This window comes from Petaurus breviceps, unplaced genomic scaffold (genome assembly GCF_028583685.1).
Source record: "Petaurus breviceps papuanus isolate PSGF00001 unplaced genomic scaffold, PetGlider_PUasm1.0 310, whole genome shotgun sequence".
Lineage (NCBI taxonomy): Eukaryota > Metazoa > Chordata > Mammalia > Diprotodontia > Petauridae > Petaurus > Petaurus breviceps.
In genome coordinates, this window is record NW_027186068.1 from 15,923 (window position 1) to 39,318 (window position 23,396).

General features: G+C 35.4%; 1 protein-coding gene across 3 annotated transcripts in view; it reads right to left on the reverse strand.

Annotated features, from left to right (window-relative positions):
- The window catches only part of LOC138167800 (rho GTPase-activating protein 29-like), a 35,578-nt gene extending 14,445 nt beyond the window's left edge, over positions 1 to 21,133 (reverse strand). Inside the window, exons 1-10 of one of the 3 annotated variants that reach the window (XM_069096761.1) lie at positions 20,282 to 21,133; positions 19,640 to 19,712; positions 11,202 to 11,262; positions 10,660 to 10,797; positions 7,100 to 7,164; positions 6,192 to 6,302; positions 5,993 to 6,073; positions 5,602 to 5,790; positions 4,229 to 4,366; positions 625 to 815 (exon numbers count right to left, since the gene is read on the reverse strand). In XM_069096761.1, coding sequence (XP_068952862.1) covers positions 625 to 815; positions 4,229 to 4,366; positions 5,602 to 5,790; positions 5,993 to 6,073; positions 6,192 to 6,302; positions 7,100 to 7,164; positions 10,660 to 10,797; positions 11,202 to 11,262; positions 19,640 to 19,712; positions 20,282 to 20,457 — 1,223 coding nt within the window. In that variant the 5' untranslated portion in view covers positions 20,458 to 21,133. The remainder of the gene's footprint in view (positions 1 to 624; positions 816 to 4,228; positions 4,367 to 5,601; positions 5,791 to 5,992; positions 6,074 to 6,191; positions 6,303 to 7,099; positions 7,165 to 10,659; positions 10,798 to 11,201; positions 11,263 to 19,639; positions 19,713 to 20,281) is intronic. The other 2 variants (XM_069096762.1, XM_069096763.1) reach the window with 2 other exon arrangements.
- Between the last annotated feature and the right edge of the window lie 2,263 nt (positions 21,134 to 23,396).

Here is a 23,396-nt window from a genome sequence, read left to right on the forward strand (position 1 = left end):
ATCCTTAAGAGTTCACTTTCAATGCTCTTGATGAAAATTCCCTAATTCCTTCTTAGACCTGACATATAGGTTGCTTAGTAATTCTCTAATGTACTTTCTATGTAACCGTGTGCAGGAAGCATGTCTTATAACTCAACTGTGAATATCCCAAAGTATCTAAGTAGCACAGTGCTCTGCATAAGGCAGAAAGTGCTCAGCAAGTATTTACTGAATCAAGAAAAGTGGCATATAAAAATTGTAAAGAATATACAATTATGACTGATTAAGCATATAACGACTAATTTAATAGTTTACAAGTCTAATGGGTTAAACTATATCCAAATTTTTCTACTAATTTTCCAGAAATTCAAAAGTGATTAGGTCTAAGGTTCTTAATTTCCCCTTCTTAGAAATGTCTTTGAATTTTAAAAAATCAGCTCAAAATTAATGGCAGCCTTTATTTATACCTGAACTGAGGAAAAATAAATCCCCTTCAACATACAATCTATCACTTCCAATAAGGAGAGGCAACAATGATCGTATTATGAAGTTCTCATCCAAGGGAATAAATCTATTCAAACTGGACTTGAATCTGGCAGTAAATGAGCCCCCTTTCCTAAATTTCAATAATACATTAATTCTTACCCATCAATTTTTAAATTGTCAAAAGAAATAGATTTATGGTGAATATCCTCCTTAGGTGAAGTTTTTGCCTTTACAAAGTCTGCAAAGTTTCTCCCAGGGTTATATGACTTGGCATTCTCACAGAGAGACTGGTAGTTAATTTGCAGAGACAGAAGCTGCTCATGTTGCATTTGGAAGAGGTTTATTATGACCTATTTGTCAATAAAGATAAAACATAAGAAAAATCAGAAACCTTTGAGAAAAAGATCTTTAAATGTATTTAGCTAAAAGTAACATTGCAAAATATTATTTACAACTAAACTCTAAACTCTCACCTCTGAGGATTCACTAAAGTGTGCTAGGATATATTCATATAGATATCTCTGATATACAGACTTGATGACTTCCTGCAAAATTTACTTTGAAAGGGGTAGGGGAAGGGAAGGAGAAGAAGAGAGGCCTTTTCCTACTTTGAAAGGAACCTGTCAGAAGAAACTCTTATTCTCCCCAAATGATTCCATGTAACATGGAGTGGTGTCCCCCAGCACTCTATTCACCCAGCTAGATACCTCCTGCTTAAAGTCTTAACTTTGAGTTAATGACATAAAATTCCCTGCTTCAACAATTTTATAAGATTGGAAGTTTCATGTACTACTAGCAGGATAGGCCAGCACAAGTATGCATTTCCTCCACTTAGGTTATGCTCATTTGTATGTCAAAAGCTAACTACTGCTGTCCTTTCTGACTTGCATTTTAGTTCCTAAAAGATGGAAATAGCAGGGAAAGGAATTTTAGCAAAGAAAAAGGTACAGTACATACTCTTACTGTGAAGATTTGCCCAACAAAGGAAAATTCACAGCTAAAATTTCTACTCATCTGTACCACTATATATTTTTAAAAAAAACTAACTTCACTCATTATACAAATAAATTCTGAAAATAACGCAAGTGTTTAGAAAATGAGCATATATTTGTAATACCATCTAGTCAATCTAGAAGGTCTTTCACTCACTGTCTCATTCATTTATGCATTCATTTACTGAACTGTCTTTAAGAAATTACAAAGCTCTTTTATTTACTCCAACTCTAATGAAAGCAAAGGCCCATTTTTTAAAACCAACATTCTGTCAGAGCTGCCATAAGGCAGTGGAACATGGACTCCAGCAGTCTCTGAAGAATTAAAAATTAATATCATACAAAGAACAGTGGTGAGTTGCAAGAGGGTGTGTGGAGAGACTGCAAAATTCCCGTTTTCACATAAATTCTCTTTTTCTGTTCTACTTTGTATATGGAAATGTTTTTTGGTGTTTATTAAGTTCAGAATTTAAAAAATGGTAAAGTATCCTCTACCTTACCACCACAGAGCTTCGATACATAAAATTAAAAGCATCACAAATACAAAGTTTCTACATTAATGTAGGGGATTTCCATGCCAATTTTCTAATCCCAAGAAATCCGAAGTCCAGACCAAATGAATGAATGAATAAAATTTAAAGCAGAAATACCCTCTATTTTTATGAAATCTTAAGGCAGCACACTATGGTGGAAAGAAGTCATACCTCATGGTCAGGAAGAAATGGATTTAATTTCCACCTCTGGCAAAGACTGGCTATTTTACCTTGGGGGCAAGTCACTAAATCCCTCTGTTCCAGGACACTCTCTAGAACTCTGAGCTTGTAGAGAAGGTCCTGAACTGTTTTGGTAATGGCCTACATCAATAAAATCACAGTACAGACTATCTCTTCTACATCCTATAGCAAATATCTTGTTGACATTTCTTTTCACCACTTTTCCTCATTAGCTAGATTTTTTAAAAAAGCACAAAAAAGTTCCAAAACAAGAACAATACTTGAAAAATGTCTACATTGGCATAGGTAAGCATGGAGTTAAGAGATGCAGTGTCTTGTTTGTGGAGCAGCTAGGAGGCCAATGTTAATAAATCAAAGAATAGCAGGAGAGGGGGAAGGGGGAAAGGGAGAGAGAGACACACACACACAGTGAGATGTAAGAGAACTGGAAAGTATGTGTGTGTTGAGGGGTAGGTGAAAGGGGGAATGGGAAGAAGGACAGGGCAAAGGAAATGCTAATAAGCATTTTGAACACTCAACAAGATGATTTGTATTTACTCTTAGAGGTAATAGGGAATCCAGTGGAGTTTACTGAGTATGGGGATGACATGGTCAGTCCAATGATTCAGGACAATAGTTAGAATGCAAAAAAAAAAAAAAAAATTGAATTAGAATTTAAAAAAAACCCTACAATCCTTTAACTTTGCAAGTTAAGAAAGATAGCTAATCAGATAAACACTACTCTATTCCACCTCGGTATGCAGCATATTTGGTCACAATAAGTCAGAAAGGTGGTCAATGAACAGGCAGAAGTGGGAATTCCACTAAAACTTTAGATACCAACTCTGCCTAGACTGGGCCTTTTATGCCTCAGGTGGCAGAGAAACCAAATCAATGGTAATGCCAAGAAGGGCCTTCTCAATTCCCTTCAAAGGAAACCAATACAATAGTCAAGATAAAAGAGATACTGCTCCTACCACTGATGACCATTCTGTATATTCATCATACTAAATTTCCCAAAATGTTTTTTCTCCTCTTCTCCAAATCCTACTCATCCTTGAAGGTCCAAATCAGAGTACCACCAAGTCTATATTTGCCCTCCAAAATTATGTTCCCTTGGTCACAAGCAATTTTTCTCATCTCTACCCTCCTATGTCAATAATCTGTACCGTACCACTGAGTATTTTATTTCATGCTGTGGTTTATTACTTGCTAATCCATTTCATGTTTGTTGGTCCTGGATTACTAAATAGATTACAAACTTCTTGAAGGATATAGCCTGTACACCAAAACAACTAACATAAAAGCTTAAGTCTTCTTTTTTAACATGTCAAACTATTTCAAGGGAACCAAATAAAAAGAGTAAATTGTGATAATCAGCTAAAAAAAGAAATCAATAACATCATTAAGAATCTTCTTAAAATGTAATTCTCAAACTGAGGTAAATAAATAAAATTAAATGTGGAATGGTTGAGTGGAAACAATGGAGAAAAATGAAGCAATCAAGGTCATTATTCTCTGTTCCCAAATTATCTTCTGCTCCATTTTGTAAATAGAAAGTTTTCAAGAACAGCAACTAATAGGTTTGTAGAGTTGATAAAGGGCTGGTTAGGTAGCCAAATCAATTATATATCCCAACCTAAAATAGACTGAATTCTAAGAAACACAAGTAACCTAGTATTTCAATCCAAACCAGAGAAATAATAACCTTCAATGGAAAAACTTCACAATATAGTTGAGACATAAATGATGACGATAACTTACACCTGTATAGTCCATATATATTTTTTAAAAATGTATTTTATAAAATGAAGAGGAAACTCAACATCTATCACTAACGATATAAAAATGGCAAGTATATTTCACAATTCTACAGATAATCTGTTGGTTCAAAAACTAAACATAATGGGCATCATAAGTCCAATTTTCCTATTAGTCTTCAAAAGATTCCTTTAGTTATAGAAAAATCTAACAGCTTCCCCCCAAATCACTGCCCCCTCCACACAGGTTTCAGAAAAGATGAAACATTCAAGTCTTTTGTTCCCTTAAATTACTTACAGCTTTAAGAGTTAGATCACACTGCAAAATAAGATTATGAAGTTGTATTAAAATTTCATTTTTAGTATGGTGTAAACAATTTCGCTTTTCTTCCATATCTATCATAACAACTCTGTAGTGTTCATTTGCTTCTTCAACCTGTGGGGAATCAGGACATTAAAGAATATGGCAGTTAATAATGAGCAATAGCATTCAAAATGCCTTAATATGGCCTCAAAAATTCTAACCGTGGAATATTTGTTTAAAAAAAATGTAGAGTGTTCATTCTTGATCTCAACTGTCATCATCTTAAGAGTTAAACAGCAGCTTACATAAACTGCTCAACAGGTAAACTACATGAACTAACCATATTTTGTTTCACATACACACTCCACCCTCTCTAGCTATTCTGCCTCTGGCAAAATAAAATGAAATGAAATGAAGAAGAAAGTGTAAGTTTTTGCTGCATTGCTGCTGCTGGCCCAACTTCCAATAACAAGAAGGAAGCCTCACTTTTTTTTTCATCAGAATTTTCTTGGATCATTGTATTGCTGAGAATAAATAAATCATTCACAGTTGATCAGCATACAATATTGCTGTTACTGTACACAATGTTCTCCTGGTTCTGCTCATTTCATTTTGTATCAGTTCAGTTAAGTCTTTCCAGGATTTTCTGAGAGTAGTCTGCTTGTCAACAGTATTCCACCACAATCATACACAACAACTTGTTCAGCCATTCCCCAATTGATAAACATCTCCTTGTTTTCCAATTCTTTGGAAAAGAGAGCTGTTATAAATATTTTTGTACATACAGGTCCTTTTCCTTTTAATTTTTCATTTCTTTGGAATACAGATCTAATAATAGTGCTATTGCTTGGTCAAAGGGTATGCAATATTTTATAACCCTCTGAACATAGCTCCAAATTGCTCCACAGAATAGTTGAATCAGTATACAACTTCACCAACTTTATATTAATGTCTCATTTTTACCACATCTCTTCCAACATTTGTCATTTTCCTTTTCTGTCATATTATTTTGATATGTATGAAATGGTAGATCAGAATTATTTTAATTGGTAATTTCTCTAACCAATAGTAATTTAGAACATTTTTTCACACAACTATAGTTTTGATTACTTAGTCTGAAAACTGCCTGTTCATATCCTTTGACCATTTATCAAAGAGAAATGGCTCTTATTTCTATAAATTTGATTCAGTTATATATATATATATATTTGAGAAATGAGACCTTTATCAGAGAAATTTCTGTAAAATTTTTTTTCAGTTATGCTTACTATATATTTCTCTCCATCCTATTTTCCTATTGTTTATCCTATTCTATGTCTCTTGTCTTTCACCCTGTCCATTCTTGAAAGTGCTTTGGGAAAACTCACTTTTTGCAAAGCTCTTTCTTTTAGCCTTCGCTTTTTCCCTAACTGCTTGCTGGCCTCTTTCCCCACCCCTCCACTTGAGCTCAGATACTCCTCTTCAGCATGCTCTGTGGAAGACTTGACTTTTTCATATTTATTCTGCTGTTTTATACAGTAGAGTCTTGCCTTTTTAAGAGATGCCTCTGTCTCTTGCTATGTGGGGGAAAAGAAGACAATGAAACCATACATTATACATCCTTTCTGAATATTAGGTAAGTTGGCTATGAGAAATCAGTGAAAAATATTGCATAAGGAGAGATGCTTAAATACTTGGAAGGTGTTCACAGATGTGAGGCAGGGCAGAAACAGCAGTAAGAAAGGACAAGTTATCATCTTATTCCATTGTGATACAAACCATTTTCTTCTGTTCTTGGTGCCAAAGCTTTTTAATTTCTTTCCGCTGTTTATCCAATTCATTTTTTCTCCCAAGAAGAGGCTATCAAAAATAAAAAATGCTAGGTTTTGTTTTTTTTTTCCTCACAAGTTAACATGTCCAAGTAAGTAATTTCTGAATTTAAGAACAATAGAAATTACAAATCCATTTAATTTTTTACCTGAACAAACTTGTTGGTCTGAAGAGCTGCTGCTGTTTGTTGTGAAAGCTTACTGTTCTCAATGTCATTAGCAAAAGCATTTAAGAATAAGGTCTGGAATGGCATAAATCCCTAAGGTTTAAAATAGGAAAGTCAGTTTCAAAGTTGAAATGTGGCTAGTCCCTGCCGCCATCCAAATGATCATAAAGAAGGAGCTTGTGAGCCAAAGATGTGCCATGAGAACTATTGGGCCCACACCCCTAGCCAGTAACAAACTGAATTCCATGTTGTAAAGACAACTTATCTAAGCTTCATTCAGAGTATACTTTATTTTTTTTTTAAAGCAACTGGGGTTAAGTAACTTGCTCAAGGTTACACAGCCAGTTATTTTGTGTGGGTGCTAAGTATCTGAGGCCGGAACCGATCCCGGGTCTCCCGACTCCAGGGCCAGCGCTCTTACTCACTTGCACCATCTGGCTGTCCCCAGAGTATACTTTCTGATGACTGAAATCAGGGTTAATAAAGTTTATGACAATGATCCTTAAGAAAAATCAGTTATGAAACTAAGCATCAAAAAATTGTTTCAGCGGAGAAAAGAGTATGGCTAGATGGTGCAGTGAAAAAAGCACCCACTGGTCTTGAAGTCAGGAAGACCTGAGTTCAAATCCGTCCTCAGACACTTAACACTAGCCATGTGACCTTGGGCAAGTCACTTAATCCCCATTGCCCTGCCTTCCCCCCTCCAAAAAGCAAAAACAAAAACAAAACAAATGTTCACCAAAACACTACTATCCTTGACCAAAAAAGCTAGCCTTAATTAGATATAATGCTTCACAATCAAATATTTCATTCAATCAAGGATAGGCAATTAACAAAATTCTTAAGCTATCAACTTGTTCTGAAACCTCAGAAGCTCACAAAGTAATTACCTGGAGTTCAATAATGCTTTTCGTTGTCTTTGCCATCTTTGCAATGTTTCTAGCACATTCCAATTCTGGAAGCGAAAAGTTCTAGTTAATTGTCATCTTTAAAACAAAAATTATAGATATTGCTATTTTTTTTAAAGAAAAATTATATGGGTCACATGACCAACAAAATGAAAGATGACATTTTTATGGTCTCTTAAAGTTTTCCAAAACAGAAATTATGCACAAGAGATAAAGCTATTTCAGTTATCTCCACCAAGGATCCAAACAAGGTAATAATTCAATGAACAGCAAAGAAGGCTAATCGCTAGTTCTTAATGCACTCACTCAGCATTCCTTCCCTACATCATCCACCCAGTTCTGAAAGTAGGGCCAGCCAACAGTAGCCAATTCATGGGCTAGCAACAGAACTCAACTATATTCACATTCCCACCAATGTCACAAAAAAACAAAAAGGAAAAGATTACTCAGGCATGAGAGCAGTTGTACAGTGACTGACCAGAATCAGAGAATGAAGAATTGGGGAAGGATACATGTATGTGGTAGAAAGGCATTCCACTAAGCCTAAGCAAGAAACCCAGCATATGGCTGGGACCAGTTCTGTTCCCCCTGAAGTTACTTGAGGCAGAGACTGAAGCCAATAAACCATGAACTGTCTGGCATGGCAAGAGACTTAAGACAGCTCTGAGGTCCAGCTCCTAGGAAAGTATACTTAAAGGGGGAGTTAGAAGGTGAACTCAATTGACAATCTTGAGCATGGGAAAATATTAATAATAAAAGAATATGAACTCCAAATCACCTAAAACAATTCAGGCATCTTATGAATAAATATTGTAAGACAAAGGAAAATGAATCCACATGTGATGAGGCAGTGGAGCTATGGATTCTTAAGGGAACATAAAACAACTGAAGAATGTTCCTAGATAGTAAAAAAAAAAAAGAAATAAGAATTATAAAAGCAGAATGTATGGCTTACACTACAGAAATAACTGGCAGGCTAGAAAATCTTAAATATACAGTGTCAAATATTACCAAAGAAAGAAAAGTAACAACAACTAAGTGTAAATGCAAATACACAGGAGTGAAGGACAACTGGGATGAAGGGACACAAAAAGGAATAACATGAAAAGAAAACATGGTATCTAAATAAGAGAAAATGTTGATCTCAAAGAAAAGACAATTTAAGGACTATAGATCTCCCAGAATAACAAACAAGCCAAAAAACCAGAACACTATAATGCAAGAAATAACATAAGAAAAGTGCTCAGATATTCTGAACATAGAAAACAAAATACCAATTGAAATAATCTGCAGATTGCCTCTAGAAAAAAAAAAAAGAATCATTGTGGAATAAACTCCAAAAAAAATATAGCAACTAAATTTAACAACTCCACTGATAAAAAAGAAATCCTGCAAAGGACCAATATACATAAAAGAAAGGAAATTTGAATAACACAAGACTATTAAGCATCTACCAGAAAGCACAGGAGTGAATGGAAGTGTTCTGAAGAACAAAGGAGCTCAAGATATAACAAAAGGTGACCTACCCTGCAAACCTGAGCCTGACATTAATCAAAAAAGATGCAAGCTGAATGAAAGAGATTTAAAACATTCCTAGAAAGAAAATTAGACACGAGGAAATTAGTTGCTTTACAAACATCTCAAACAGACACACAAAAAAGGTAAATAAATAAAGCAACCAAGGACAACAACAAAAATAAGACAAGAAAGAGACAATAAAGAAATTCCTTTCTAAATGCAAACAAGAGACAAAGGTTAAAGCAGAGGTCAAACAGAAGTGACAGTTAAGAACCAGCCATAAAACTTCATAGACCTTATAATAAAACTCATAGCACCTCACCTATAGATAAATCAATGGTTGGGGCTTTTTAGGGGGGGAAACTAAATTAAGGAATGGAAGGGTGCACAAAAGGGGGGAAGAAAGGAAGAAGAAATAGGGAAATAACAGGAAAATAACTCCTGTAGGCTCTCAGGAAAAATGAGAGGAAACAAAGTAAAGGACTTGAAAAGGATACAAAGGGGAAATCTTATTTCAGTAGTAGAAGAGGTTACAACTAATTACATGATCCATGAGAGAACAGAGATTCCATAAAGAAGAATAAGGTACATAGGTGTAACCTGTAGAGATTTAGCATTTAAAGAGTTCACTCATTTGGGGCGGCTAGGTGGTGCAGTGAGTAAAGCGCTGGCCCTGGAGTCAGGAGGACCTGAGTTCAGTTCAGTCCTCAGACACTTACCACCCACACACAAAAACTAGCCGTGTAATCTTGGGCAAGTTACTTAACCCCAATTGCCCTCCAAAAGGCAAAAAAAAAAAAAAAAGAGAGAGAGAGCACTCATTCTGCCTTGGGAGCAGAATCAGAGTTCCTGGAAGCAACTAACATCCAGAAGAGTGAGAGGGCATGGACCCAGGGAAGATAGCTCAAGGCAAATGGGGAGGGGGGGGATGATTATGTGATTATGCAAAAGGGACAAAGGCTAATGAAGAACTGCTAAATCAAGGATATAGAAAAATTCCTAGATAGAACAATATTTTTATCATCCATTGAAATTGCTATTTTTAAAACATAAGTCACAGCAATAAAGAGGGCCAGGAAAAAAGATCTATAAGACAATAACATAAGAACTGTCTAGAATAAGGAACCCAAAATAGGGAGCTTAAAATCTTTAGTTTCACGAGGGAGACAGAGACTAACAAAGTAATAAGCATATGGTCCATGAATCAAAGAATAAAAGTCTAAAACAGATAGAAAGGGAAGATAAATATTGAAGAGAACAAGGGAAAGAAATCCTTTTTTAGAAAAAAGAGTACAAAAAATGAATTTTTTTTTCATCAAGAGATGAAATCAACAAGAAATGAGAGATTTTTCTTGAGTACTTAAATAAGAGGGAAAAAAAGAGAGGAATAACTAGATAAAAGAAAATGGAGCTTTAATCAGTTCGGCAAAACTCCAATACTAGGAAAAGGGATAACAAATGATGTAGATGGAAAGAAAGCCAGTGGGAACAGGGTTGTCTTAAAAATTATTAAGCCTAAAATAAATAAGAGACATAGTACTGTGTTTACAGAGGAAAAGAGCGAAAATTCCAAATTTTGAGGAAAAATCCTAGTATTTGAAACAAATGGAGGAAAATATAATTTTATAAAATTCTCATAACTTTAAATGTGAATGGATTAAGCAACATAATAAAATGAAAAAGAATGAGAGAATCGTTAAGAAAACAATCTGTTGCTTAAAAGAAATATTTAAAAAACAAAGACATAATACAGAATAAAAACGAAGACTAGAAAAAACTCCTGTGTATCAGGGGAATCTAAAAAAAAAGTAGGAGTTGCAATCATGCTTCCAAAGCAAATCAATCAATAAAGTATATACTAAGACCCTTTATTTACTTCAACAATGGAAAATACAATTTTTACTAATTTCAATGGAACTACTACTAATATAGAAATTACATTAGTGACGATTCTGTCAGACAACTCATAAATAGCTTAATTCTACAACAATAAAGCTGATTAAATGCCCCAAAGGGTCACTTACCCAGGTTAACTTTTTTTTCAATACATGTAACTATATTTTTGGCATATTTTGACCACATTTTGGCATATGACAAAGCCAATTCAACTCCATTATCATTTCTGAGAAGCATACTATTCAGTTCTTTGGGCCACAGAGATCCTTAAAAAAGAAAATATTAAATGTAAAACATATTTAAGTACTACCAGGAAAGCTAGTATCAGGTCTCTGAGCAAGAAGAACAGCTCAGATGATCTCTATTGAAAGCTAATACTAATAAACCCATATAGGCTTTTAGGACAACTTAAATGCCACAGTTTGGCTGGGTTTAAATTCTGTTTTTGTCTTTCCATATTTGTTTTTCTCTATCCTTCAAGTCACAAAAGTTACAGCAGTCCAGACCAAACCCAGCTTTGGCTTTTCCATTTCCAAATGTGAGTAATATGGAAACTCTACAATTAGAGACACACTTCAGTGTTGGCATGTAGACATAATTGTTGGCAAGAACGCTAATTGTAAAGAATAAATGTCAAAAGCAGAATATAACAACAACTGCTCATAAGTACCTTGAAGATTATCTTTTTCATGCAGCAATCCCACTGATTCCACAGAAATGTTTTCTGAGGACTGAAATGGAAAAATAAACAAACAGAACTATAAATTAGAGTAGAAAAATAAAAGCTACACACAAGAATTTAGTCCATGCATTTAAAAGATTTTTTTCTGCCTAATTTGCCCTTCTGACATACCTCATTAAAAACCTAATATTCTACCTAAAGAACTTCAAGGATTTAAAGCTAATGATTATGAAAAGAATATTTAAATAATAGAATCTCTTTAGGTGATCCTAGAATATTTACAACAGCAATCTTCTGGATCTACGAATAAACAATTTTGTTGTTTAATAAGGCTTTCATGTTTATCAGTTCTAAAACAGAGTCAACAACAGTTTATTAAACCACAATTTATAGTTATTTATTTTATATTCTATAATTTTTATATTTATAATTTTATATGTAATTACAATAATACTTATTACATGATATATTGTATTTATATATTAAACCACTATTATATGCAAGGCTGGGCTAAGTGATGGAAATACAAAAGAGAAAAAACACAACAATCCCAGTCCTCAAAGAGCTTACATGTGAATAAATAAAGACAAAATTCCTAAACAAATTTAAGCTCTTCCTTGTTCTTTAGTATTGTCAGTCTTGTCCAACTGTTTGTGAACACATTTGGGGTTTTCTTGACATTTTCTTCTCCAGCCCATATTACATATGAAGAAACTGAGGCAAACAGGGCTAAGTGACTTTCCCAGGCTCACACTGTTATTAAGTTTCTGAGGCCAGATTTGTAGTCAGAAAGAGAAGTCTTCCTGACATCAGGCTGCACTCTATCCACTGCAACACCTACCAGTCCCAAGCTCTTCATACAAACCCTAAAACTAATCAGTTAGGAAACCAGAAACAATTTATAGATATCAAGAAACAGAAACCTCTCTCCTCCATCTTTTTTTTTTCTTTATAGGCATATAAGGAGCATTTCCCTAAAAACTTAAAAATAACTTCAGCCCAGAATATGTAACAGCATCTCATTTTTATACTCTTCCCTGAACTGAAACTTATTTGATTAATTAGCACATAGATTAATATTTTGGGATTTTCCCCTAATCTCTCCTAACCATTTAATGACCTACCCGACACAAATTCTGTCAATATAAATTGAAAAACAACACTTTTCAAAAGGAAAACAATTGCACAAAGGAAAAAAAAATTGGAACAACAAACACTAGGTGAAAAACTACAGATATATGTTGGGGGGTGGCTGGGGCACTTTTGGGGGAAAGGGTGCTCAAAAAATTTACTCTGCTCAAATCTAAAACTATTTTGTTTTTATTTTCTAAATCTGTGTGAGCTTTGGATATGCATAAGAGAATAAAATGATTTAATTTCTTGTTTTCTAGAATTAACAGCAAAAATTCTAAGGGAAAATATTATGGAATTAATAAACTGCAAATTACTTTAAAATCTTAAGAATAACTAACCTTTCTGCTTCTACTACCAATCAATCTTTTCAAAAATGGCTATATAATCTTCTATGACAATTCTGTTGCGTAACAAATGAACATTTCATTCACATTTTGTACAATTTCAATAAAGATTTAAGACATTCATTAATAATTTACTTTTTAAAAATTATTTAATAGGGGCAGCTAGATGGTGCAAGTGAGTAAGAGTGCTGGCCCCAGAGTCGGGAGAACCTGGGATCGGTTCTGGCCTCAGATATTTAACACCCACACAAAAAAACTGGCCATGTAACCTTGGCCAAGTTACTTAAGCCGAATTGCTTATAAAAAAAAAAGTTAATAGATCTATTTATATTGTAGGAAGAATAAATAATGAGAGAAGAAAAAAGAAGGCATTGAGTCCTTTCTCCCCACCAAATAAAGCAACTGAATAAGAACATAACAAAAGTTATTAAATGCTAAATACTGGCCAAGAAATAACCAATCAACAAGTATTTATTAAGCCCATACTACGTGCCAGACACTGTGCTAGGCACTGGGGATATAAAAAATTAAAATAGTTCCCATTCACAAGTAACTTCCATTCAAATGGTGGGAGGGAGTATTTCAATCAGAACACATATAAGTATATGCAGAATATAAAGAGAATAAATACAAAGTAGTTAAATTGAGGAAAGAAGAAACTAGCTGTCTGGGAAAGATTCAGGTAGAAGATAGTACTAATGTGAACTTAGAGGAACAGAGGGATTGATTCTCTGATTCATTCAGTGGTAGAAAGTATGGTGGAAGGGAGGGGCAGGTATGGGAGAAAACAGAGAGAAAGCAGTTTGTCTGGGTCACACAGCTCAGGGGGTGGGGGTGGGGGTGTGTAATATCCAAAAAGGCCAAAGAAAGATGAAGGGGCATTAAATACTAAACAAAGGAGTTAATAGTTGGTCCTGAAGGCAATAGGAAGCTACTAGAGTTGACTGAGTAGAGGAGTCACATGATCAGATTTACATTTAAGGAAAATTATTTTGGTAATGGTGTATAGGTTGAACTTTAATGGGAAGATACTTGAGGCTGGAAGACCACAGCCAATCAGGTCATTTCGATAAGCTAGGCAAGAGGTGCTAAGGGCTTGAACTAAGGTGTCTGTCCACCATGAGAAAAAAGAAGGCACTTGATGGGAGAAATGTTGTGAAGGTAGATTTAAAAGATCTGGTAATGAACTGAATATGGGAGGCAGGGGGGAAGGGGCAGCACTAAGGAGTTGCAGAGAATGCCAACATGATGAGAAACTGGGACCCTGGAAGGATGCCAGGGCCCTTAACAGAAAAAGTAAAGTTTGGAAGAAGAAAGGGTTGGGGAAAGACAATTCCATCCTGCTGACGTTAAGTATGAGATGTCATAGGGACATCAAGTTTGAAATACTCCATTGGCAAATGGTGATTATGAGACTGAAGGCTCAGGAGAAATCCAGGCACTGGATGTATACATGTGGGAATCATCATCATGGACATAAGGGAGCTGATAAAGTTGGGGTTGGGGGGAGGGGGTGTGACAGGAAGGGAGTTGAGAGGGAAAGGATATGAGAACAATGTACACATGAGAAGGTGAGGAGGAAAAAGGAGAGAGAAAAAGCTCTTGGGCAGAGCCTCGGGGAAACACTAACACTGACAATGTGTGATAGGGATGATTGAAGAAAACTGAGAAGGAGCCATCAGACAGAGAGGAGAAAAACCCAAGAGAATAGGGTAACAAAAACCCAGAAAGGAGAGGGAGGGTGCTCAGAAGTACCACATGAAGCAGATAGGTGAAGAAGGATGAGGACTGAGAAAAAAAAAAGACCATTTGATTTGGCAAATGATAAATCTGGAGAGAAGAGTTTCTATTGAGGGATGAAGTCAGAGGCCAGATTCCAAAAGGCTGAGGAGTGAGTCCCAAGAGAGGAAAATAAGCAGTGAATGTTTCCAACTTAAAAGATGCAACTTTTTATCTGAGAACCATTAAGAACATGCAAAACCAACTGGTCCATTTAATTTCACACTAATTCTCACTCAATAAATCATATTACTTAATCTAGTGGAATAATACCACTTATACAGTAACATTTTCTCAAAATTCAATATACATGGAAAATAATTTTCCATTCAATCAAGACTAAAATATCATTGGTATAACTAAGGCAATGAGCTCTTTCATGATATATTCTAGACCCTAAAACTATAAATTTTTTCAGTTTTTTTTTTATTCTTGACTCACCCCCATCATTAACAAAAAAAGGTCAAATTCACCAATCTAGATCTGTAGATGATTGTCGTTTTTTGGGGGGTGAATTTTTTATTTATTTTAAACTTAAATACAATACAAAAACAACAACAACAAAAAAGGACATTTCCATGTACACAGCAGATCATAAGAGAGGATTCAACAGAAAACAAGAAATTTCCATTTCAAGAAAACCTACATAATAAATGTTACACATTGTTTTCAAAGCTACCCAGCTTTTCTTTGGTTCTTTCTAGGTTTTCTTTTGTTCTCTGCTGGGTACTTTTAACTTTTTTCTCTTCCCCCCACAACTCTCCTGTCTTAAAGTTATAATTAAATGCAGATAGATAGACACATATATATCTATAAACATACACATATATACATACACACTTGTGCATATATGAATGACACCTTCCTAAAAGGACATTTTAACTTGTTTTGGTTATGCTGATTCTTCCGCATAAAACATAAGCCATAGTTATTGCTAATTGAGAGTGAAGGGGTCACTTCAAATTGGACTAGTTGCCTAAAACACATCCTGACCTCTCCAACCTAAGCAAACAAGAGGTCACTCACACATAATTCAAAGTGGAGACAGTAGTAATTTAGTGCTAACTTAAATGCTGAGTTGACGCCCTCTACATTTCACAGAACCACAAAACTACTGCAGGGCTGGAAGAGACCTAAGATCCTGAAACCTTTAAGTATTATATGAAAGTGGTCAATGAGCTAGCTTTCCTCCAATTTTTACTTAGGTGTGTGAATTGGTGCACATTTTCTACACTTGCCAGCATAGATTTTCCTTCAGCTCTCAAAAAGAAACCAGAAACAGAAAGATGAAAGGCATAACTAGGAGATAACATCTCCCCTACACTAAGCTTCAACAAGGCCCAAGGCTATGGGAACAAGGAAAGAAAAAGCACACATGAGCACATCCTTAATTTAAAACTAGCACCTGAAAACTCACTTTCTACTTCTGGACACAGAAAGCTCTGTTAACCACCACAGAGTTTTTCTAGTATTAGAATTTACAAATGTTTTAGGGTCTGGACTTGTGATTTTATCTATGTGAAGAAGTACAGGTGAAGAAACTGCTCTATCAGTGCAGATCTAGCAACAGTTCTGCAACTCAGAACTAACTAGGAGAGTGAGTTGGCTGCTGAAGGTCACAAAGTCAGTCTATGTCTATGAGGTCTATGAGGAAGCATCTGAACCCAAATCTTCCAGACTCTGAAGTCAGCTCTCTATCCACTGCACCACACTGTCTCTTATCAAATACATATGCAGAGATTCTAAAGCAGGTTAACACCCAGATAATATTTTTCCTTAGTTTTAAAATGATCTTTTGGAGCTTAGAAATCTCCTGTTATTTATCTTATCCTTGTGTTATCTGCATTATTATGTTGCTAAGGAGATCTATTAAAAGAGAATTTAACTCAGTCAAGAGGCTTTGATTTCCACTAACTCTGTCACCTGTAAGTGTAAATTCTCTGGCTACTATTTCCCTAGGAAAAGATGGGGATAGCATGTGGCCCTACATCAAATGGCAGGAAAAAAAATATAAAGTGGACAACAAGCAACTCTGAAAACAAGAGGAGGTCACAGGAAAAAACGTCAAAGGAACACAGGAGCTCCTGCTACTTCTGTCATTCATACCACATTTCTACTTTAGAGTTCTTATAATCTTAAATTGACTACATTTTATTCTCAACTGAGGCACCAAATATGAAGACTGCTCTCATGCATATAATCTTTCAGTTAAATTTCAGGAAAGAAAAGCAAAAAAAAAAAAAAAAAGACAAACAAACAAAACCCAGTAAAGCTGTATCATTTTTTCCTATAAAAAGGAAAATGATGAAAAAATTCTTTACTCCCTCAAAAACTGAGTGGAAGCCTAAGCAGAACACTTCAAATATAAGTGGAAAGTTACATATAGCATCAATTTAGCCCTGCCAATTAACAATGCAGCTCTAAGCAGTAGGTCCCGAGGAGATGATTTATTACAATGAGCACACTGCTAAAGAATGTCAGAACACCAACCTATTATTTTATCATCACTCAAACTCTGTTCACCATTGTGACTCTGATCTCAATCATGCAATCCAAGATCACTGGAAAATTAACTCTTCACATTCAATAGCTGAGATCAAGGATTGGCAAGGCCTGAGATCCACCTCCTACCTCCTGTACCTTTCTGTACAGCCTGTGAGCCAAGTATGCTTTTCACATTTTCATATATAGCATCATTTTTTTTTTTTAAAGCAATCGGGGTTAAGTAACTTGCTCAAGGTTATACGGCCAGTTATTTCTGGGTGTGGTGCTAAGTATCTGAGCCCGGATTTGATCCAGGTCAAATTACTCTTACTCGCTGAGCCACCTGGCCGCCCCTAAGCAATTGGGGTTAAATAACTTGCTCAAGGTTACACGGCCAGGTGTTTCTGGGTGGGTGCTAAGTGTCTGAGCCTGGGATTCGATCTCCAGGTCTTCTCAACATTGGAGCCGGTGCTCTTACTCCCTGTGCTACCTGGCCTCCCCAAAAGAGGATTGTCCATTTCCTTTTTTTTTGTTTGTTTGTTTGTTTGTTTTTTAAGCAATCGGGGTTAAGTAACTTGCTCAAGGTTACACGGCCAGTTATTTCTGGGTGTGGTGCTGAGTATCTGAGCCCGGATTTGATCCCCAGGTCATCCCAACACTGGAGCCGGTACTCTTACTCGCTGAGCCACCTGGCTGCCCCCAGATACAGCATTATTTTAAAACATAAAGACATTTCTTAACTTGACAGCTGTACAAAAAAAGGTAGCAAGCCCAGTTGGTCCCATGGGACATAAACTATGACAAATGCACACTTTTCTGGGGCATAGCTCACAAACTTGAAACAACTCTGACTTAAAATTAGTAAGGCCAAGTGACAAATTGGTAAAAGTTAAAAATCATTTCATTTTAGATCACTGTTATATTCAAATATAGGGCAGTTAGGTGGATAGGGGGCAGTGGATAGAGTGCAGGGCTTGGAGTCAGGGAGACCCAAGTTCAAAACCAGCTTTAGACACTTACTAGCATGTGACCCTGGTCAAGTCACTTAACCTTGTTTGTCTCGGTTTCCTCTTCTGTTAAATAAGCAGGAGAAGGAAATGGGAAACACTCAAGTATCTTTGCCAAGACAACCCCAACTGGGGTCAAGAAGCATTAGACATGACTGAAACAACTCAACAACAACAATATTCAAATACATCCTGAAATACAAATATTTCTGTAGTCTTCTTATTATAAATAAGCTGCACTAACTTATTTTAAATTTTGTACACAGCAACATAGTGATCAAATGAAAAAATAAAATATACCAAATGAGCAACTCTAAAAATGCTCTTACCTGTCACACTTAAATTAAATTCATATTACACTTTAGAATCTATTTCAGACTTCAAGTTTCTAATTTTAAGACATACTTATTAATTTCCTTTTAAATGCTACACAGGAAATATTTTACAAACTTCTCTATTTGCAAAGTTTCAGTTGGGAGCTAATTATTAATCTATAGCAATTTTTTTTTTTTTTACAAATTGAGGAGTAGGACCCCTTTTCTCCTATCCCAAGGCATGGTTAAAGTGGAGTTTTGGAGAGAATCCCATTGATAGCAGCTGAGGAGCTCTTAAGAGCTCTTTGGTGATGGCAGAGACAACCTGTATAGCATTTGAACAAGCTGTGAAATTCTTAGTTATGCCTTTTGAATTGAAATGAAGAGGTCAGAGGCGGCCAGGTAGCACAGCAAGTAAGAGCACCAGCTCCAGTGTTGAGAAGACTTGGAGATCGAATCCCGGGCTCAGACACTTAGCACCCACCCAGAAACACCTGGCCATATAACCTTGAGCAAGTTACTTAATCCCAATTGCTTAGGGGTGGCCAGGTGGCTCAGCAAGTAAGAGCACCGGCTCCAGTGTCGGGGATAACCTGGATCAAATCTGGGCTCAGATACTCAGCACCACACCCAGAAATAATAACTGGCCTTGTAACCTTGAGCAAGTTACTTAACCCTGATTGCTTAAAAAAAAAAATGAAGAGGTCAAACATTTACTAATTTTTATTATTTTTTTTGTTTGGAGGGGGAAGGTTGGGGTTAAGTTGACTTGCCCAAGGTCACATGGCTAGTTTTTTGTGTTAAGTGTCTGAGGCTGGATTTGAACTCAGGTCCTCCTGACTCCAGGGCCAGTGTTCTATTCACTGCACCACCTAGCCACCCCAACCCTGACTAATCTAAGGCAGAGTATCAGACACTAAGGAAACACAGCTGAGAAATATTCAAGAGGAATCTGCATTCTACATCTTAAAATCTCAAATCTAGGATCTTCTGTAATGCCAAAAATTACCTTTGACAGAAGGGTGACTAAGTTTGACTGAATGTATATGAGAATTACTACTCTAAAAGTATAAAAAAAAACTGTTGATAATATAATAATGTGTATATGAGAACCTGTGAAAAGTATTCATTATGTGTCCTCATTCTAATTACAATAATTCCTGAAAATGACTATAAAGCATAATCACTGAACCTAATCCTATGTATACTTGCTTTAACCGACATAACATTTTAGTGACTTCAGTAAATAAGGAGCATAAAATAACTGAATTATGATAAGATAGGTCAGATGAATATGTCAAGAAATTATTATACTGTAATGTTTGCTAAACTTAAAACTCTGTCCACAATTAAACTCAGCTTACGTGACTTTTCTGAGACACATGAAGTTCCAGGGATGAACCACAGTCTACATCTCCCATAAGGACGTCTGAAACACTGTCATGGGAAAAAAGAGACAAAAATTATGACAGAGATTATTTCATGTAACAAATCACTCAAAGGCGTTTATTTTAAAAACAAATTAAGGAAATATTATTAGTGATTCCCACTCTCATCCCCTCCAAGAGAGGGGAAGAGCACCACATGGTGGAAACAACAGTGAACCTGGAGTCAGAGGGTGGGGCTTCAAATGTGAGGTCTGCTCCCTACTGTCTTTGTGGTTTGAGGTTAAATTGTTTCGCCTCTGATACTGAGGTGTCTAGAACAGGGGGATTAAATTAAATGATCACTAAAGCACCTTCCAAGTTCTAAATCCCATAATGTGGTCCAACACCATAAAAAGCCCTGGAGTATACATACCAAAACTTGGGAGAAAGCATTTGTCTCTAATTAACTACTTTCCTAGCAGTTCTAAACCTGATAATAAAGTAGTACAGGATATAGATGCACAAAATCTTTAATGTTATTTAATCCTTAGCTTAGTCATACAGTTTTTTTGGGCACTGAAACAATACTCTCACTTTGCCCTGGTCTTAAATTCTCTCAAACGACAAATTTTTACTTACACGTTCCCAAAGGTGAATGCCAATGTTTCAATAGAAGAAAATATTTCACTGAAAAGATGTCTCTTATTTTCTTCATTAATGTTGTTGAAGTCCACAGCTATGGAGGATACATTAAATAAGGGGACAATTCTTATGAGTCTTGTATATGGACGTAGTTTATTTACTTTTTTATTCATCACCAAATGACTTCACAAAATGTCATGAAATGCAGATCTAAGAACTTTGCATGCAAGATTGACTATCACTTCTTCATTAAGGAAATAATTATGCTAAGGAATATCAGGCCACACAAAAGTGGGGAGGCACTGCAAATTTGTGGGATACTTTAAGCCATCAACAGACAAATTTCATGGATAATTCTGCCATGAGAACAATCCAGTCCTGGAAACACAGAGCAGAGGTCACACTGGAATTCTGTCACCAGCACAGGACCTATTCTGAGGTATTTCTTATTCAGTGCTCTGCTTTAAGACATGTTCTTCCAAAAGCCAGACTATAATGTGGAATGTGAAATGCTGTGGGGAAAAAAGGTTTAGTATCTGGCCCTTATTAATGAAAGTATCATTACAGGCATGCTGAGTTCTTACACATGTGTATGCATGCATATACCTATGTACACATGTAGACATGGATTTTTTCAAATGTCTAAGTCAATTATTTCTCTATTAAATTTTTATGGATATATCTATGCAGACATACTAAATATATACAAATATATGCATATCATATACATATACATGCATAAACGCAACAGTTTAGTCTTTAAAAAAATTTTTGTCATCCCAACATCACATAAGTTCACATATGCAATGAACTCAACAATGCATGCTAAATTTATATAGATATACAGATATACATGTATATGTATGTATATTTCTTTATCTATCTATAATCCTTAGTTATTCAAAGTCAAATGATTTCTTCCAGGCCTGGGTCTTTAGGTTCATGTTTGCATATTATGACGTTTGTTTAATTAAATACCTTCTTTCAGATATTTCTTTTTAAACTCAGGGCAACAAAAACAAACAGAATTTTAAAACTGAATTTGAGACTATAGTCTATTTAGTTTTACATACATATTTGTATGTATGTGTGTGTGTTTGTGTGTGTGTGTGTATATGTGAAATCTACCATTACTATCACTTATGAGCAAATGGAGCAGTGGCAGCCATATTTTTAATAGCACTTTCCCCCCTTTTACTCATCATTTAGTTTTACCCTATATAATTAAATTATGCAATTAAACTTTTAAACATAGCTAAGCATCAGCTACAAAAATCTACAAATGTTAGTAAACACATTTACTTACTAATTATACATATGTATCTAATACTGAACTCCCAAGCATAAATTCAGAGATATGTCAAAGTTTGTCAATCTATTTCTCTAACATTTTATTTAACTACCTTAGTTTACCAGCTATTAAGAGGATTAAATCAGAGACAAAGTAACAGAAATCTGACAACATATAATGTACTGCTCAAGTATAACTCACCATAGCATATTGTATATCCACTAACCAAACACCTTCAGAAATGCAACAGATTGTGAAATCCTGCACTAATGATAAGGGACTCATGTTTAAAAACAGACAACCTTTCCCCCCAAAGATGTTTTGCTCTGAAACTGCTTTCTGATTCCAAAGTGACTTGTTACTTTGTGTGAGGTTGCTAAATATCTTAAAAGGATACAGAAGTCTTTCCCTTTCAGATACATCCAGTGAACAGCACAATGACCCCAAAAAGGAAGATTGCCATAGGGTGAAATCAATGTAAAAGGCTGTTATACTCAAAGGTACAAAGGATCTATCTACAAAGCAGCCTGGAAGAAATGGCTTTCTTCACGTCTGCTTCTGGAATAGGGGTATCAATTCTAAACGTGCACTCTCTTTCCCCAGGACATCCTGACAACATACAATAGCCAATAACAACAAAGAACCATAGTTACTATTTCTAAGCATGGAAATTTTTCTATCTATAGACAGAAGTGACCCTATCAAAATGAAGTTTAATGGCATTTGTAAACAACTTACTGAAAACAAATATGGTTACTAGGTAATTTTTTTAAATTATTTAATTATTTTTAATTCTCAATAGTCATTTCCACAAGATTTTGAGTTACAATTTTTTCTTCCCATCTTTCCCCTACCACCCACCCCAAAATAGCAAGCCCACTGAATATCCCTTACCCCAATCTGTTCTCCCCTACATCCTCCTCCATCACTCCCCTAACTTTCTAGCAGGGCAAGACCGACCTCTATACCCCAGTGCCTGTACATCTTATTTCCTGGTTGCATGTAAAAAACACGTTTGTTTTTTTTAAAAAACATTTGTTTTTTAAAACTTTGAATTTCAGATTTTTTTCCCTTCCTCCCTCCTCACTCATCCCCATTGGGAAGACAAGCAATTCAATACAGGTTGTACGTGTGCAGTTTACTAGGTAAAATTCTAAAATTTACTAGCTGTTACTTTTGCCTAGTGTAAACCAGCTTTGTTTTTTCCACATTCCAGACCAAGATATCAGATAACTATATAAATACATGTCTAATGTTCATAAGATAAAAAGCAAATACATTAATTTCTTATATTTCTACTCAGAAAGATAGTCCTTAAAATTATCTTATGCCTTTTATTATGGTAACCAACGCTTACCTTCCAAATACTATTACCTCGTATTGATTTTCCAGACATCTATCTATACCTATATATTCTCTCCTTTCAAGGCTTAATAAGCTCCTTAAGGGGCAGAGATGATTTCACTTTTATCTTTGTACTCCTAGTGTCTAATAAAACATCCAGATCTACTTAATACTTTTATTTATTGAGATCTGAATCCAAGGGATAGGGTCTCATTCAAGTCAATGCATACTTCACAATCAAACATTTATAAAATGTTTGTAGAAATAAAACAGAATTACAAATAGTGAAAGTGTACTCATTTTTCTTCTTAACCACAGATATTAGCTTAGCATATGTACATGAGAGCTCCTAAAAATAACTGTCTATATTTTTGATAAACCAGGAAGTTACTAACAATGCTAGTCAACGAGGTTAAACTGTTCATTATATATATTCTATTTATAGGCAAATCCTATAATACAAAGTAGGATAGCATA